The sequence below is a fragment of the Scyliorhinus torazame genome, chromosome 16 (assembly GCF_047496885.1).
Source record: "Scyliorhinus torazame isolate Kashiwa2021f chromosome 16, sScyTor2.1, whole genome shotgun sequence".
Lineage (NCBI taxonomy): Eukaryota > Metazoa > Chordata > Chondrichthyes > Carcharhiniformes > Scyliorhinidae > Scyliorhinus > Scyliorhinus torazame.
Genome location: NC_092722.1, coordinates 10,612,175 through 10,628,182, shown reverse-complemented (window position 1 = coordinate 10,628,182; position 16,008 = coordinate 10,612,175). Strand labels below are relative to the sequence as shown.

Genomic DNA, 16,008 nt, shown 5'->3' with positions numbered 1-16,008 from the left:
GCCGGGGTGGAGGTTGGGGGGGGTCCGTGCTGGGGTGGAGGTTGGGGAGGGGGTACGTGCCGGGGTGGAGGTTGGGGGTTGGGGGGGTCCGTGCCGGGGTGGAGGTTGGGGAGGGGGTCCGTGCCGGGGTGGAGGTTGGGGGTTGGGGGGGTCCGTGCTGGGGTGGAGGTTGGGGAGGGGGTCCGTGCCGGGGTGGAGGTTGGGTGTTGGGGGGGGTCCGTGCCGGGGTGGAGGTTGGGGGGGGGGTCCGTGCCGGGGTGGAGGTTGGGGGGGGGGGGTCCGTGCTGGGGTGGAGGTTGGGGAGGGTGTCCGTGCCGGGGTGGAGGTTGGGGGTTGGGAGGGGTCCGTGCCGGGGTGGGGGATGGGGGAGGGGTCCATGCCGGGGTGGAGGTTGGGGGGGGGGTCCGTGCCGGGGTGGAGGTTGGGGGGGGGGGGTCCGTGCCGGGGTGGGTGATGGGAGGGCAAATGAGTTGGTCCACCTGGCCAGGTGCCAGCCTCCAACAGTTGGACCCATGCGGTCCATGCCACCTGGCTGGGGGGAGGAGGGGATATGGGCAATGATGACATGTCGTCGTTCCCCTCCCCCCCACCAGGCCGTCATGTTTTCAGACCATCCAGCGATGTTGACCGCCGTGGTGGCAGCCGCTCATGTCTATGTTGCCCTGGATGAGGAGGAGGAGGAGGAGGAGGAGGAGGAGGAGCGTGCCAGATAGGCGGCGCAGGCTGCCGCAGAGGGGCAGGCGGCAGCCACACAGGCTGGAGGGACACCTGACCGACAGGACGAGGAGGGGGAGGAGGACGTCGCAGCCCCACGGCAACGGAGGCACCCGAGGGCGCCCCATGTGTACCGGCCCCGGCAGTCATACCAGGACCTCACGGACCGGGAATGCAGGAGGAGACTCCGGATGAGCCGGGAAACCGTGGCACACATCTGCCACCTGCTGGCACACCTGTCACCGCGTGGCACTGGCGGGGGACACCCTCTCCCCGTGTCCGTCAAGGTTACGGTGGCCCTGAACCTTTATGCAACGGGGTCATTCCAGGCACCGAGTGGGGACCTGTCCGGCATATCGCAGACATCGGTGCATCGGTGCATCCGGGCAGTGACAGATGCCCTTTATGCCATGGCGCACCGCTACATCCGCTTCCCCGTGGACCGGGCCAGCCAAGATGCCCGGGCCGTGGGCTTCTCTGCCGTGGCCGGGTTCCCCATGGTCCAGGGCGCGATCGATGGGATGCACGTCGCCGTGCGGCGACCTGCAGATAACAGGGCCGTGTTCACTAATAGGAAGGGGACCTATTCGATGAAGGTACAGGTGGTCTGCGACCACCGCATGATGATCCTGCACGTCTGCGCCCGTCACCCAGGCAGTGTACACGACTCATTCGTGTTGTCGCGGTCATCCATCCCCGGCATGTACGAGGGACGCCATCCCCGGCATGTACGAGGGACGCCATCCCCGGCTGAGGGGCTGGTTGCTGGGCGACAGGGGCTACCCATTGCGATCGTGGCTGATGACGCCTATACGGAGGCCACGCAATGAGGCGGAGAACCGCTACAATGATGCCCATGTAGCGACAAGGGGAGTGATCGAGAGGTGCTTTGGCGTGCTGAAGATGCGTTTCAGGTGCCTGGACCTCTCTGGGGGCGCCCTCCAGTATCGGTCAGATAGGGTCGGCCACATCATTGTGGTGTGCTGCGTCCTGCACAACATAGCCCAGCAGAGGGGCGATGTGCCGCAGGCAGAGGAGGGCGGAGTGGAGGAGCAGCAGGAAGAGGCGCAGTCCTCCCCAGATGAGGGGGATGGGGGCAATGGTCAGGGCAGACGGGGTAGACACAGGCGGGTGGCTGTCCACCGTTACCGGCTGGCCCAGCGGGCACGGGACAGACTGATAGACGCCCGCTTCACTGACTAGATGGGCGTGGGAATCGGGTAGTATGGCCACAGACCGCACACCATGGCAACAGCCGACCACCCACACCCCACACCCATCCACCCACCCAGCACCCTCACCCCCCTCCCCAACGCCACACACCCCACCCGCATGCACACCACCCCCCCCCCCCCAATTGCCGATCCACCGGCGGCACAACGGGCCGGGCTCACCCAGTTGCGGGTGGACGCGTGTCTATCGCAGGCCATGGAGGATGATGACAACCCGCCCTCCGATGAGCTCCTGGCTCTACATCGTTGGACTATGTCTGACCCATGGCCACAGTACCACCATCCACCCGGACCATCCCTGCATGCGGCTGTGACACTGCAGCGCACGGTCCCGTCCTCTGCCCGGGGGTGTTGATGGCGGCCCAGGGGGAAGGGGGCAGACTCACCTGGGGCTGAGGTAAGACCACCCCTCACACACACACTTGCGCTCAACGTACATGACACCCCCGCACGCTTTGGACAGAGCACAAAGGCAGCTTCTGTAGGTGTAACATTGACTTTAATAACCAAAGGAGTTCATGCACGTGCCCTAGCCCCTAAAACTCATCTGTGCCCTGCACCCGTGCCAACTTACTCAGTGTCTAATTGTTTGGCCTTACGGGCCCTTTGACTACGTCTACGTGGTTCCCCAGACGGTACAGCAGAACTGGAGGTGGACTCCTGTGATTCCTGCCCTCTGACACTGGATCCCTTTGGCGGCCGTTTCCTGGGGCGTCCTGGCCTAGATGGGCCAGGCTGCGGCCCGGGCGACTGGGATGGCGAGCTGCCAGCCTGTCCTGCCCGTGGCCCACCCGATGCACCTGGGACGGAAGGGTGGGAGTCCGAGGTGTCGCGGTGTACCGGGACCTCCCCTACAGAGGGAGCCGGGACGGACCACACCACCTCCTCCTCCCTCGGGGTGCCCGATGGCCCCCAGGCCTCTACATGGGTGGGGGATGCGAACGGACTGGCCATCCGACGCGCCCCCGACATCTGGCGCTGCCAGTCCTGGAGGCCCGTGCTGGTATCGACAGGGGTCTGCAGGTTTGCAGCCATGGAGCCCAGGGGGTTGTCAAACCCTGTCTGTGACAGTGCGACGCCGGCTCGCACATGGCCACTGGCGCCGATGCCCTCAGCGATGGCCTGCAGAGACTGGGCCATGGCCTGCAGAGACTGGGCCATGGCCTGCAGAGACTGGGCTATGGCCTGCTGAGACTGGGCCATGGCCTGCTGAGACTGGGCTATGGCGTTGAGCGCCTCTGCCATCTGGCGCTGGCACTGGCTCATGGCCTCCTGTGAGAGGGCAGCCATTTCCTGGGCCACAGACGCCGCCTGCACGGAAGGCCCCAGGCCTCGCAAACCGTTCCCCATGTCTGACACCGTCGCACCCATTGCCTCCACCGCGGACGCCACCCGTGCGGTGTCAGCCTGGGTGGCACGCATGACCGGGACCACTCCCAGCTCCTGGACGCGGGTGGGCTCCTCCACCTGCGACCGCAGCCGCCGCAAGCCACCCGTCACCCTATTCGCTCGTCTCCGTGTCGGTGGTTGCATCGGATCTATGTGTGGGTGTGGTAACTGCAGGAACCCGGAATCCATCTGGGCGGCAGATGTTCGCTTGGCCTGGGCCGCCCTCCGACCGTCCGGTGCCTCTGCTGCTCCTACCTCCACCTGCTGTACCGGGACGGCTGTGTTGTGCGCACCAGTGAGTGTACCAGACGCCTCATCACTAAAGTGCCCAACCATGGTGAGTGTTTCTGCGATGGTGGAGGGTGTTGGTGACAGCAGTGGCGTTGTGTCGTGCTCTTCGTCCCACTCTGACTCCATGGCACTTTGGGATGGGGGTTCGTCTCCACCCATCCACTCTGAGTCACTGTCCGGTATTTCGTCTTCCCGGGTAGGGGTGTCCTGGGTAGTGCTGTCCCGGGTAGTGCTGTCCCGGGTAGGGGTGTCCTGGGTAGTGGTGTCCCGGGTAGTGGTGTCCCGGGTAGTGCTGTCCCGGGTAGGGGTGTCCTGGGTAGTGGTGTCCCGGGTAGGGGTGTCCTGGGTAGTGGTGTCCCGGGTAGGGGTGTCCTGGATAGTGGTGTCCTGGGTAGTGGTGTCCTGGCTCGGATGTGACGGGGGCCTGTGGCTGCCCCCCTCATCGCTGGGTGGTCGCTCCCGCACGTGACGGGGGTGTCGTCTCCCTGTTGCTCCAGGTCTCTCCGTCTCCCATGGTGTGCGAGGGGCATCCTGCGGGCGTCGCATGCTGGAGGGTCCGGGTCTCTCCGTCTCCCGTGGTCTCCGAGGGGCATCCTGCGGGCGTCGCATGCTGGAGGGTCCGGGTCTCTGCGTCTCTCGTGGTCTCCGAGGGGCATCCTGCGGGCGTCACATGATGGAGGGTCCGGGTCTCTCCATCTCCCGTGGTCTCCGAGGGGCATCCTGCGGGCGTCGCATGCTGGAGGGTGCGGGTCTCTCCGTCTCCTGTGGTCTCCGAAGGGCATCCTGCGGGCGGTGTGCATCTGCGGGGATGGGTGCCTGGACGTTTGGTCCTGCGATACACAATGAAGCATGCATGGTTAGACATCAGGCAGTGATCAGGTGATACGGGGGAGGGGGATATAGGGGAGGGGGGATATGGGGACGGGCTGTTGGTGGCTCACTTGCTCGTGGGCCCCCGACCTCTGCATCAGCAACCTCCCGGTCCTCAGGTCCGCCAGCCAGTTCCAGGGCCCTTTCCTCGTATACGGTCAGTGGCCTCTCATCAGCGGGCCCTCCACCAGTCCTCACATGCTCCCTATTGTTGTGCGCGCGCTTCTCCTGTGGGGGGGGGGGGTGGTGGTGGCAGGGGTAAAAGGCAACAGTGTTAGGCAGGTATATGAATGCACGCCATCGGTTGCGCGTGCATTGCAGAGGTTAAGGTTAGGGCTGGATTCACTTGGGGATATGGGGGATATGGGGGAGGGGGGGATCTGGGGGAGGGGGGATATGGGGGATATGGGGGAGGGGGGATATGGGGGAGGGGGGATATGGGGGGGGATATGGGGGAGGGGGGATATGGGGGGATATGGGGGAGGGGGATATGGGAGAGGGGGATATGGGGGATATGGGGGAGGGGGGATATGGGGGAGGGGGGATATGGGGGAGGGGGGATATGGGGGAGGGGGATATGGGGGAGGGGGGATATGGGGGATATGGGGAGGGGGGATATGGGGGAGGGGGGATATGGGGGAGGGGGATATGGGGGAGGGGGGATATGGGGGAGGGGGGATATGGGGGGATATGGGGGAGGGGGGATATGGGGGAGGGGGATATGGGGGAGGGGGGATATGGGGAGGGGGGATATGGGGGTATATGGGGGAGGGGGATATGGGGGAGGGGGGATATGGGGGAGGGGGGATATGGGGGAGGGGGGATATGGGGGAGGGGGGATATGAGGGAGGGGGGGATATGGGGGAGGGGGATATGGGGGAGGGGGGATATGGGGGAGGGGGGATATGGGGAGGGGGGATATGGGGAGGGGGGATATGGGGGAGGGGGGATATGGGGGGATATGGTGGAAGGGGATATGGGGGAGGGGGGATATGGGGGAGGGGGGGTATGGGGGAGGAGGGATATGGGGGAGGGGGATATGGGGGAGGGGGGATATGGGGGAGGGGGATATGGGGAGGGGGGATATGGGGGAGGGGGGATATGGGGGAGGGGGGATATGGGGGAGGGGGGATATGGGGGAGGCTCACCCTGCCTGCTCTGACGAGGTCGTTCACCTTCTTGTGGCACTGGGTGCCTGTCCGTGGTGTCAGGGCCACAGCGGTGACGGCCTCTGCCACCTCCCTCCACAGACGCCGGCTGTGGCGTGGGGCAACTCTGCGGCCGTGCCCGGGATACAGGGCGTCCCTCCTCTGCTCCACTGTGTCCAGGAGCGCCTCCACATCCCGTGACTCGAACCTCGGGGCTGAGCGACGGCCAGCCATCCAGTCGGGTGTTGCGGTCGGGTGTTCCGGTCGGGTGGGGGGGAGCTGCGCGGCCTTATGAGCCGTCACGCCGTGCAGCGCGTATGACGCTGCACGGCGTGAACCACTGCGCAAGCGCGGATCCCGTTACGTCGCTGCTAGCCCATTTCGGGCCGGAGACTAACGGCCCATTTTTATGACGTGACACAAGTGGGATTTGCGCCGTTCTTTGCGCCGATCGGCGGACTTTCCGCCGATAACGGAGAATTTCGCCCTTTGTCTTCAAACTTGCTCCCACTCCCCACCCCCTGCTCCAATCTTAGTGTAAAGATGTTGTTCATCACCCTATAAAGTTCTTTAGATGTCAGAATGTAACGAGTGCTATAGAAATGCAAAAGGTTGTTGTTGAAACATAAACATAGGGCTGGATATACCGTTTTTGAGACGAGATGTGGAGGAACTGTGGTGTTTTACATCCAAAAAAATCGGCGGCGACCCCTCAACGACCCTGCGACCGATGAGGGGCTAGCAGTGAATCCCACCCATGAAGTACAGTCAACAGTCTATTGTGGAGCTGCGTCTTTGTGATTCTCTGACAAGGTTTTCTTTTTGGTCTTTTCCCAGAGTGGACACTTTGAAAACACATACTACAGCGACTTTATATCCAGCCTAAGCAAAATCAGATATGCAGGTAATAATAATATTTATTAGTCTCACAAGTAGTCTTTTTTTAAATTTTCCCCCTCCGCTCACTTCTCCCTCTAAGCCGTCTACCGCCACTCGACTCTCTCCACGGCTACTCGTCACAAGTAGTCTTACATTAACACTGCAGGGACGTTACTGTTAAAAGCCCCTAGTCGCCACATTCCGGCGCCTGTTCGGGTACATAGAGGGAGAATTCAGAATCTCCAATTCACCTAACAAGCACGTCTTTCAGGAATTAGGGCTGGTTTAGCTCACTGGGCTAAATCGCTGGCTTTTAAAGCAGACCAAAGCAGGCCAGCAGCATGGTTCAATTCCTGTACCAGCCTCCCTGAACAGGTGCTGGAATGTGGCGACTAGGGGCTTTTCACAGTAACTTCATTTGAAGCCTACTTGTGACAATAAGTGATTTTGATTTCAATTGTGGGAGGAAAATGGAGCACCCGGAGGAAACCCACGCAGACACAGGGAGAACGTGCAGACTCCGCACAGACAGTGACCCAAGTCGGGAACCTTTAGTGACTTTGTTTTTAATTCTGGAGGCTCACACTAGAGGTTGGAACCGGTTCTGGGGGAGGTGGGACCAGTACAAACCGTACAGTCTGCACCTGGGCAGGACTGGAACCGATGTCCTAGGGGGGGGGGGGGGGGGGTGTTTGCTAGAGCTGTTGGGGAGGGTTTAAACTAATGTGGCAGGGGGATAGGAACTGATGCAGGAAGTTGGAAGGTAGAAAACAGGGACAGAAACAAAAGGCAGTAAGGGGGAAAGTGTAAGGCAGAGAAGCCATAGTCAAAAATCAAAAAGGGCGACAGTACAAGGTACAGTGACTGAGGGGAGCTCAGTGAATAGGATCAGTAATACTAAAAGGAATAAAACGGGAAGTAAAAGCAACGCGACAGGTTGTTACATGAAGATATGGGTTCAATGACAAGGAAAATTAGGAGAAAAGTTAAGAGGAAATATAACTTAGGAGAGGTTACTGATCGAGGTGTTAAGATTCAAAACAAAGGTAAAAAAGCCAACATTAGTGTACTTTACCTGAATGCTCGTAGTATTCGGAATAAGGTAAATGAGTTGATGGTGCAAATCATCGTGAATGACTATGATTTAGTGGCCATTACTGAAACATGGTTAAAGGATGGTCACGACTGGGAGTTGAATATCCGAGGGTATCAAACTATTTGGAAGGACAGAGTGGATGGTAAGGGAGGTGGTGTAGCTCTGTTATTTAAGGATGACATCCGAGCAATAGTAAGGGATGATATCGGTGGTATGGAGGATGAGGTTGAATCCATTTGGGTGGAAATCAGGAATAGTAAGGCGAAAAAGTCACTGATAGGAGTAGTCTATAGGCCACCAAATAGTAACATTAAGGTGGGGCAGGCAATAAACAAAGAAATAACGGATGCATGTAAAAATAGTACAGCAGTTATCATGGGGGATTTTAATCTACATGTCGATTGGTTTAACCATGTCGGTCAAGGCAGCCTTGAGGAGGAGTTTATAGAATGTATCCGTGATAGGTTCCTAGAACAGTATGTAATGGAACCTACGAGGGAACAAGAGGTCCTAGATCTGGTCCTGTGTAATGAGACAGGATTGATTCATGACCTCATAGTTAGGGATCCTCTCGGAAGGAGCGATCACAATATGGTGGAATTTAAAATACAGATGGAGGGTGAGAAGGTAAAATCAAGCACTAGTGTTTTGTGCTTAAACAAAGGAGATTACAATGGGATGAGAGAAGAACTAGCTAAGGTAGACTGGGAGCAAAGACTTTATAGTGAAACAGTTGAGGAACAGTGGAGAACCTTCCAAGTGATTTTTCACAGTGCTCAGCAAAGGTTTATACCAACAAAAAGGAAGGACGGTAAAAAGAGGGAAAATCGACCGTGGATATCTAAGGAAATAAGGGAGAGTATCAAATTGAAGGAAAAAACATACAAAGTAGCAAAGATCAGTGGGAGACTAGAGGACTGGGAAATCTTTAGGGGGCAACAGAAAGCTACTAAAAAAGCTATAAAGAAGAGTAAGATAGATTATGAGAGTAAACTTGCTCAGAATATAAAAACAGATAGTAAAAACTTCTACAAATATATAAAACAAAAAAGAGTGGCTAAGGTAAATATTGGTTCTTTAGAGGATGAGAAGGGAGATTTAATAATGGGAGATGAGGAAATGGCTGAGGAACTGAACAGGTTTTCTGGGTCGGTCTTCACAGTGGAAGACACAAATAACATGCCAGTGACTTATGGAAATGAGGCTATGACAGGTGAGGACCTTGAGAGGATTGTTATCACTAAGGAGGTAGTGATGGGCAAGATAATGGGGCTAAAGGTGGACAAGTCTCCTGGCCCTGATGGAATGCATCCCAGAGTGCTAAAAGAGATGGCTAGGGAAATTGCAAATGCACTAATGATAATTTACCAAAATTCACTAGACTCTGGGGTGGTCCCGGTGGATTGGAAATTAGCAAACGTGACTCCACTGTTTAAAAAAGGAGGTAGGCAGAAAGCGGGAAATTATAGGCCAGTGAGCTTAACTTCGGTAGTAGGGAAGATGCTGGAATCTATCATCAAGGAAGAAATAGCGAGGCATCTGGGTGGAAATTGTCCCATTGGGCAGACGCAGCATGGGTTCATAAAGGGCAGGTCGTGCCTAACTAATTTAGTGGAATTCTTTGAGGCCATTACCAGTGCGGTAGATAACGGGGAGCCAATGGATGTGGTATATCTGGATTTCCAGAAAGCCTTTGACAAGGTGCCACACAAAAGGTTGCTGCATAAGATAAAGATGCATGGCATTAAGGGGAAAGTAGTAGCATGGATAGAGGATTGGTTAATTAATAGAAAGCAAAGAGTGGGGATTAATGGGTGTTTCTTTGGTTGGCAATCAGTAGCTAGTGGTGTCCCTCAGGGATCAGTGTTGGGCCCACATTTGTTCACAAATTACATAGATGATTTGGAGTTGGGGACCAAGGGCAATGTGTTCAAGTTTGCAGACGACACTAAGATGAGTGGTAAAGCAAAAAGTGCAGAGGATACTGGAAGTCTGCAGAGGGATTTGGATAGGCTAAGTGAATGGACTAGGGTCTGGCAGATGGAATACAATGTTGACAAATGTGAGGTTATCCATTTTGGTAAGAATAACAGCAAAAGGGATTATTATTTAAATGATAAAATATTAAAACATGCTGCTGTGCAGAGACCTGGGTGTGCTAGTGCATGAGTCGCAAAAAGTTGGTTTACAGGTGCAACGGGTGATTAAGAAGGCAAATGGAATTTTGTCCTTCATTGCTAGAGGGATGGAGTTTAAGACTAGGAAGGTTATGCTGCAATTGTATAAAGTGTTAGTGAGGCCACACCTGGAGTATTGTGTTCAGTTTTGGTCTCCTTACTTGAGAAAGGACGTACTGGCACTGGAGGGTGTGCAGAGGAGATTCACTAGGTTAATCCCAGAGCTGAAGGGGTTGGATTACGAGGAGAGGTTGAGTAGACTGGGACTGTACTCGTTGGAATTTAGAAGGATGAGGGGGTATCTTATAGAAACATATAAGATTATGAAGGGAATAGATAGGATAGATGCGGGCAGGTTGTTTCCACTGGTGGGTGAAAGCAGAACTAGGGGGCATAGCCTCAAAATAAGGGGAAGTAGATTTTGGACTGAGTTTAGGAGGAACTTCTTCACCCAAAGTGTTGTGAATCTATGGAATTCCTTGTCCAGTGAAGCAGTAGAGGCTCCTTCATTAAATGTTTTTAAGATAAAGATAGATAGTTTTTTTAAGAATACAGGGATTAAGGGTTATGGTGTTCGGGCCGGAAAGTGGAGCTGAGTCCACAAACGATCAGCCATGATCTCACTGAATGGTGGAGCAGGCTCGAGGGGCCAGATGGCCGACTCCTGCTTCTAGTTCTTATGTTCTTATGTTGTGAAATAGTTTGGTTTGGGAGGCAGCTGGTCACCAGGTAATGTCATATTAACGGATATTTCTAAGGTCTTTTTTCATTTCTGTTGACTTTCTGTATGTCCTGCGATGCTGTACATTTCTCTGTTCCATTCCAGGGCAATTTACTGAAATACAGCCAATGGACATCAGCACCATGCTGCCCGATGACCTTTCCGACTTCTATAGGTACAGAGGATCATTGACAACTCCGCCATGTTTTGAGACGATAACTTGGACAATCTTTGACACACCAATTATGCTCTCGTCCAATCAGGTAAAGTTGATGCCAATTATTAAGAAATAAAGATTGCATTTGGATTAGCCTCATCCTGTGAATAAGAAAATGGGTACATGTGATGGGATTCTCCGAAACGGCGGCTAAGTGTTGATGCTGGCGTAAACACTGGAGGGCTCCATGCCGGCATCAACAGGCCATTGGCCCAGCGATTCACTTACCTGAAGGGGGCCAGCAGCTCCGGCTGCCAATACGGATAGGCAAAGGTAAAGTCTCCATAGTCCCGGATGACCATAGGCTGCTTTCCCCTTTGAGGGGGGAGAGCTGACTGGTGGCGATTTAACCGGAGGGTCACCACACCTCAGGCAAGGGGCAAGGTTGAGAAGGCGGGCATGAATAACCTCAGCCAGTACGCGAATACCCAAAATGGGTACACCATACCAATGTGATCAGAACTGACAGAGGAACGGGCAGGTCACCCCCAAACTGCGAATAATCAACCCACTAGAGCCCTGTACAATAAACAGTTAGCTTTTCCTTTTAACAAAACAGGTTATACTTGCCGAGAAGTGCTTATTGTTCTCCCAATGTAAGAACATAAGAAATGGGTGTGTGGTAGTCACCACTGATTGTATAGTAGTTGTAATAACGGTTTAGTAGATGGATTACGGTAAGGCCCCTGTACTAGGGAAACAGGGGTAAATCCCTGCCTGCTGGCTCCGCCTAGTAGGCGGAGTATAAATGTGTGTGCACACCGAGCTGCTACCATTCTGGGAGCAGCTGCAGGAGGCCACATCTCTGCTTAATAAAGCCTCGATTATTCTCTACTCTCGTCTCGTAGTAATTGATAGTGCATCAGGGAGCAGGAGTGGACCGTTCAGCCTGCTCCACTAGTCAATATGATCGTCTAATTCAACTCAACTCCACTTACTTGCCCACCCACCATATCCTCGACTCCATGGGAGACCGTCAATCTGTCTACCTCAACCTTGAAAATATATTCAATGATGGAACATCCTCAAGTCTCTGAGTTGGAAGATTCACAACCCTCTGAGCAAAGAAATTCCTCCTAATGATGGACCCCTTATCCGGAGACTTTGTCCCTGTGTCCTAGATTTTCTATCCAGGGAAAGCAACCTGGCAATGTGGACCCGGTGAGCCCTCTTGATCGGAACAGCTGAGGGCAGTGGGATTCGAAAGGAAAAAGCAGTAAGGTACTCACTTTCGATTGCTTTGCAGGGAGCCCTGTCTGATGTTTAAGGGGTTTGGACCGTGGGTCAAGGCAGGATCAGGCTGTACCAGGTATAAAGAGCCTGCTGATTTTTTACTGAGATTACGACACATGTAGAATGGGGGAGTTACTGCTCACTGTTAACACCTAGTTTTAAGCCAGGCCTTTCAGTACGGGCGTGGGGGGACGGGACGGACATTGAAGGATGAGAGAAAAGACAAGTGACTTGTATTTATATAGTACCACTCGTGATTGAAAGAGGTACTTTGTTTTATTTCTTATGCATTCTTGAGACTTTCTAGAATTGGGCAGGCAGTTGATGTTTTTAAAAATTTGTTCTATGCATGTTACTGGCTGAGACAGCATTGATTTCTCTTTGGAAATGAGAGGCCATTTCAGAGAGGCCGCTATAGAGTCAACCACATTGATGTGTGTCAGGAATGGCATGTAGGCCAGACCAGGTAAAGACAGCAGATATCCTTCCCTAAAGGACATTATCATAATAATCTTTATTATTGTCACGAGTAGGCTTACATTCGCGCGGCAATGAAGTTACTGTGAAAATCCCCTAGTCGCCACATTCCGCCGCCTGTTCGGGTACACTGAAGGAGAATTCAGAATGTCCAATTCACATAACAAGCACGACTTGTGGGAGGAAAGTGTGTTCCTCACCCTGTTCTACACCAGTGACAGACAAGATGTAAGTTTGTAACACTGACCATACCGTGGTGGGGACGGTAGTGAGGAAGCACTTCTGCTTCTGTGATTATGTTGAGGGGTGAGCGGCAGGACGTTCTTGCTATGTGGTGAGGCTGGCTTGAGCAGGCGAGGGTTTGGTTCTCAACTGAGGGCGGCACAGTGGCACAGTGCTTAGCACTGCTGCGTCTCAGCGCCAGGGTCCCGGGTTCGATTCCCCGCTGGGTCACTGTCTGTGCGGAGTCTGCACGTTCTCCCCGTGTCTGCGTGGGTTTCCTCCGGTTTCCTCACACAGTCCAAAAATGTGTAGGTTAGGTGGGGTTACAGGTTTTCAACGATAGGGCGGAGGAGTGGGCCTAGGCTCTTTCGGAGGCTCGGTGCAGACTCGATGGGCCAAATGTCCTCCTTCTGCACTGTAGGGATTTGATGGAGTTTATGGAAAATCGGGCGGGATTCCCTAATCCCAGGGCAGAGTGTCCACGCCGTCGTGTTTTACGATGGCGTGAACAGGCCGACCCAATGACTAATTCTGGCCAGCAAAAGGGGCCAGCACGGCACTGGAGCGGTTCACGCACGCATGAGCAGTGGCTCCCTTCAACGCGCCGGCCCCGACACAACATGGCGCAGGGCGACAGGGGCCGGCGCGGAGGAAAAGAGGCCCCCAGCCAGAGAGGCCGGCCCGCCGATCGGTGGGCCCCGATCGCGGACCAGGCCACATCGGAGGCCCCCCCCACCCCTCCGAGGTCGGTCTCCCCCTCCCCCCCGCACAGGCTGCCCCCGACCCTTCCACGCTGAGGTCCCGCCGGCTGAGAGCAGGTTAGAACGGTGCCGGCGGGACTCGGCGTTTTTACGACGGCCGCTCGGTCCATCCCGGCGCTGTGCCAACCACGCCGGCATCGGGGCGGCGTGGCGCGATTCGCGCCGGTCGTGGGGATTCTCCGGCGCGGCCCCAGAATCCCACCCTTGATGCGACTATGGTCGAAGAACTTGCCAAATCTCACCCAAGCAAGGGCTGGCTTAGCTCAGTGGGCTGGACAGCTGGTTTTGATGCAGACCATGGCCAGCAGCGCGGGTTCAATTCCCGTACCAGCTTACCCGAACAGTCGCCGGAATGTGGTAACTAGGGTCTTTGTACAATAACTTCACACTTGTGACAATAAAAGCTCAGGGGCAGCACGGTGGTACAGTGGGTTAGCACTGCTGCCTCACGGCGCCGAGGTCCCAGGTTCGATCCCGGCTCTGGGTCACTGTCCGTATCTGCGTGGGTTTTGCCCCCACAACCCAAAAATGTGCAGATTAGGTGGATTGGCCACGCTAAATTGCCCCTTAATTGGAAAAAATGAATTGGGTAATCTAAATTAAAAAAAAGAAAAATCTCACCCCAGCCCGGGTCTAGTTTCCTAAAACCGAAACATAATTATCCTCAAGCAGCATTGGGACAACGCAGAACGCCAATTTTTACTGGGGCACGGCAGACTTTTCAAGATTGTTTTGAGCATGTGCAGTATCTCTGCGGTCCTGCTGGTGGTGCTGTTGAGCCACTGGAATTCTTGGCTGCAGTGTCAGCAAGACCACATTTGTCCTTGGCACTTGTGCTGAAGAAAGAAAAGTCTTGATACAGCACCTTTCCTGAGCAGCAGACATCTCAAACAGCTTTACAGTCAATGAAGTGTTTTTGAGGTATTATTACTGCTGTCGTGTAGGAAACGGGGGAACCAATTTGCACACAGCACAAACAGTAACGTGGTAATGCTGTTATTTTTGCGATCGAGTGGTTAATATTGGCCAGGACACCGGGGGAGAACTCGCCAGCTCTTTCTCGAAATAGCGCCATGGGATCTTTTACATGCACAGTGGTTAGCACGGTAGCACACTGGTTAACACTGTTGTTTCACAGCTCCAGGGTCCCAGGTTCGATTCCCTGCTTGGCTCACTGTCTGTGCGGAGTCTACACGTTCTCCCCGTGTCTGCGTGGGTTTCCTCCGGATGCTCCGGTTTCCTCCCACAAGTCCTGAAAGACGTGCTTGTTAGTTAATTTGGACATTCTGAATTCTCCCTCTGTGTACCCGAACAGGCGCCGGAGTGTGGCGACGAGGGGGTTTTCACAGTAACTTCATTGCGGTGTTAATGTAAGCCTACTTGTGACAATAAAGATTATTATTATAAAAGAAGGAATTTCTTCTCTTAGAGGGCAGTAAATCTGTGGAATTCTTTACCACAGGGAGCTGTACAGGCTGGGCCGTTAAGTATGTTCGGGGTGAGACAGACAGATTTTTCATCAGCAAGGGAATCGAGGGGACAAGGTGGGAAAGTGGGGATTAGATCAGATCAGCCACCATCTCGTTGAATGGTGATGGGCTGAATGGCCTACTTCTGCTCCTACGTCTTCTGACCTTATGGTCCTGAGGAGACTGTGGTGGGCTGTGTTCTCGAATTGCTGCAATGCATGTGTGGTGAAGGAGCTCCGTGGAGCGAGGTGTCGAGCTCAGTATGAGTAAGGCAGCCCTGGAAAAAAATGATTTTAATTTTCCTTGATACCTTTCTGCAGATTCGGGTGCTGGAAACCTCTGTACTGGACTGGGAGAACAAGACTTTGAGGAATGATTACCGACACACACAGCCAGTCAATGACAGAGTCGTGGAAGCGTCTTTTCAACCAGTTCTGTTCAAAGGTGCAAGAATCGATTTTTTATTTTTTATAAAAAAAACATTTTCAACTGTGTACCTCAAACAGACAAAGCGATTTTTAAAATCACATTGATTTTCTTTTCTCAGGTTCTTGCCATCTTGAAACAATTCATACAAAGTTGGACAAAATTGAAGGAATTTTGAACAATTTTGAAGCGAATTTGGAATCAAGACAAGCAGGTGAAGCACATCGTGTAATTTTCTATTACCTTTAGGGTCCGGGATAACTGGCAGACAAAGAAATGCCGCAAAACGGATTTTAGATCTGAACTGCTTAAAATAAACGGCTACCCTTGCTCCATTTTAATAATGTCATCGTAATTATAGGTTGTTAGATGTATTGGAGAGACAGACCCTCAACGTCTCTTTTTCTCATTCGATTGTGGAATGTGGGTGTCAATGGAAAGCCAACAATTACTGCCCATCCCTAATTGCCCTTGAGAAGGTTGTGGTGGTGAGGGAACCAACACGATGGAGAAACATAGCTGACCTCGGCTTCACCAATCTAGGTAGGAGTGATCACCCCACAGTCTGTATGGGGATAAAATACCTTCACGTTGAGGATACCCCTCCATGCTAAATGGGATAGACTGGGAACAGATCGAGCAACTCCAGACTGGGCATCCATGAGGCTCTGTGGGCCATCAGCAGC

The 16,008-nt window shown here is 54.0% G+C and overlaps 1 protein-coding gene across 1 annotated transcript in view; it reads left to right on the top strand.

Moving 5' to 3' along the window:
• ca6 (carbonic anhydrase VI) overlaps positions 1–16,008 on the top strand; it is a 50,695-nt gene that overhangs the window by 25,001 nt on the left and 9,686 nt on the right. The window contains exons 5-8 of the mRNA XM_072477924.1: positions 6,482–6,548; positions 10,623–10,780; positions 15,217–15,340; positions 15,444–15,536. Of these exons, the coding sequence (XP_072334025.1) occupies positions 6,482–6,548; positions 10,623–10,780; positions 15,217–15,340; positions 15,444–15,536 (442 nt within the window). The remainder of the gene's footprint in view (positions 1–6,481; positions 6,549–10,622; positions 10,781–15,216; positions 15,341–15,443; positions 15,537–16,008) is intronic.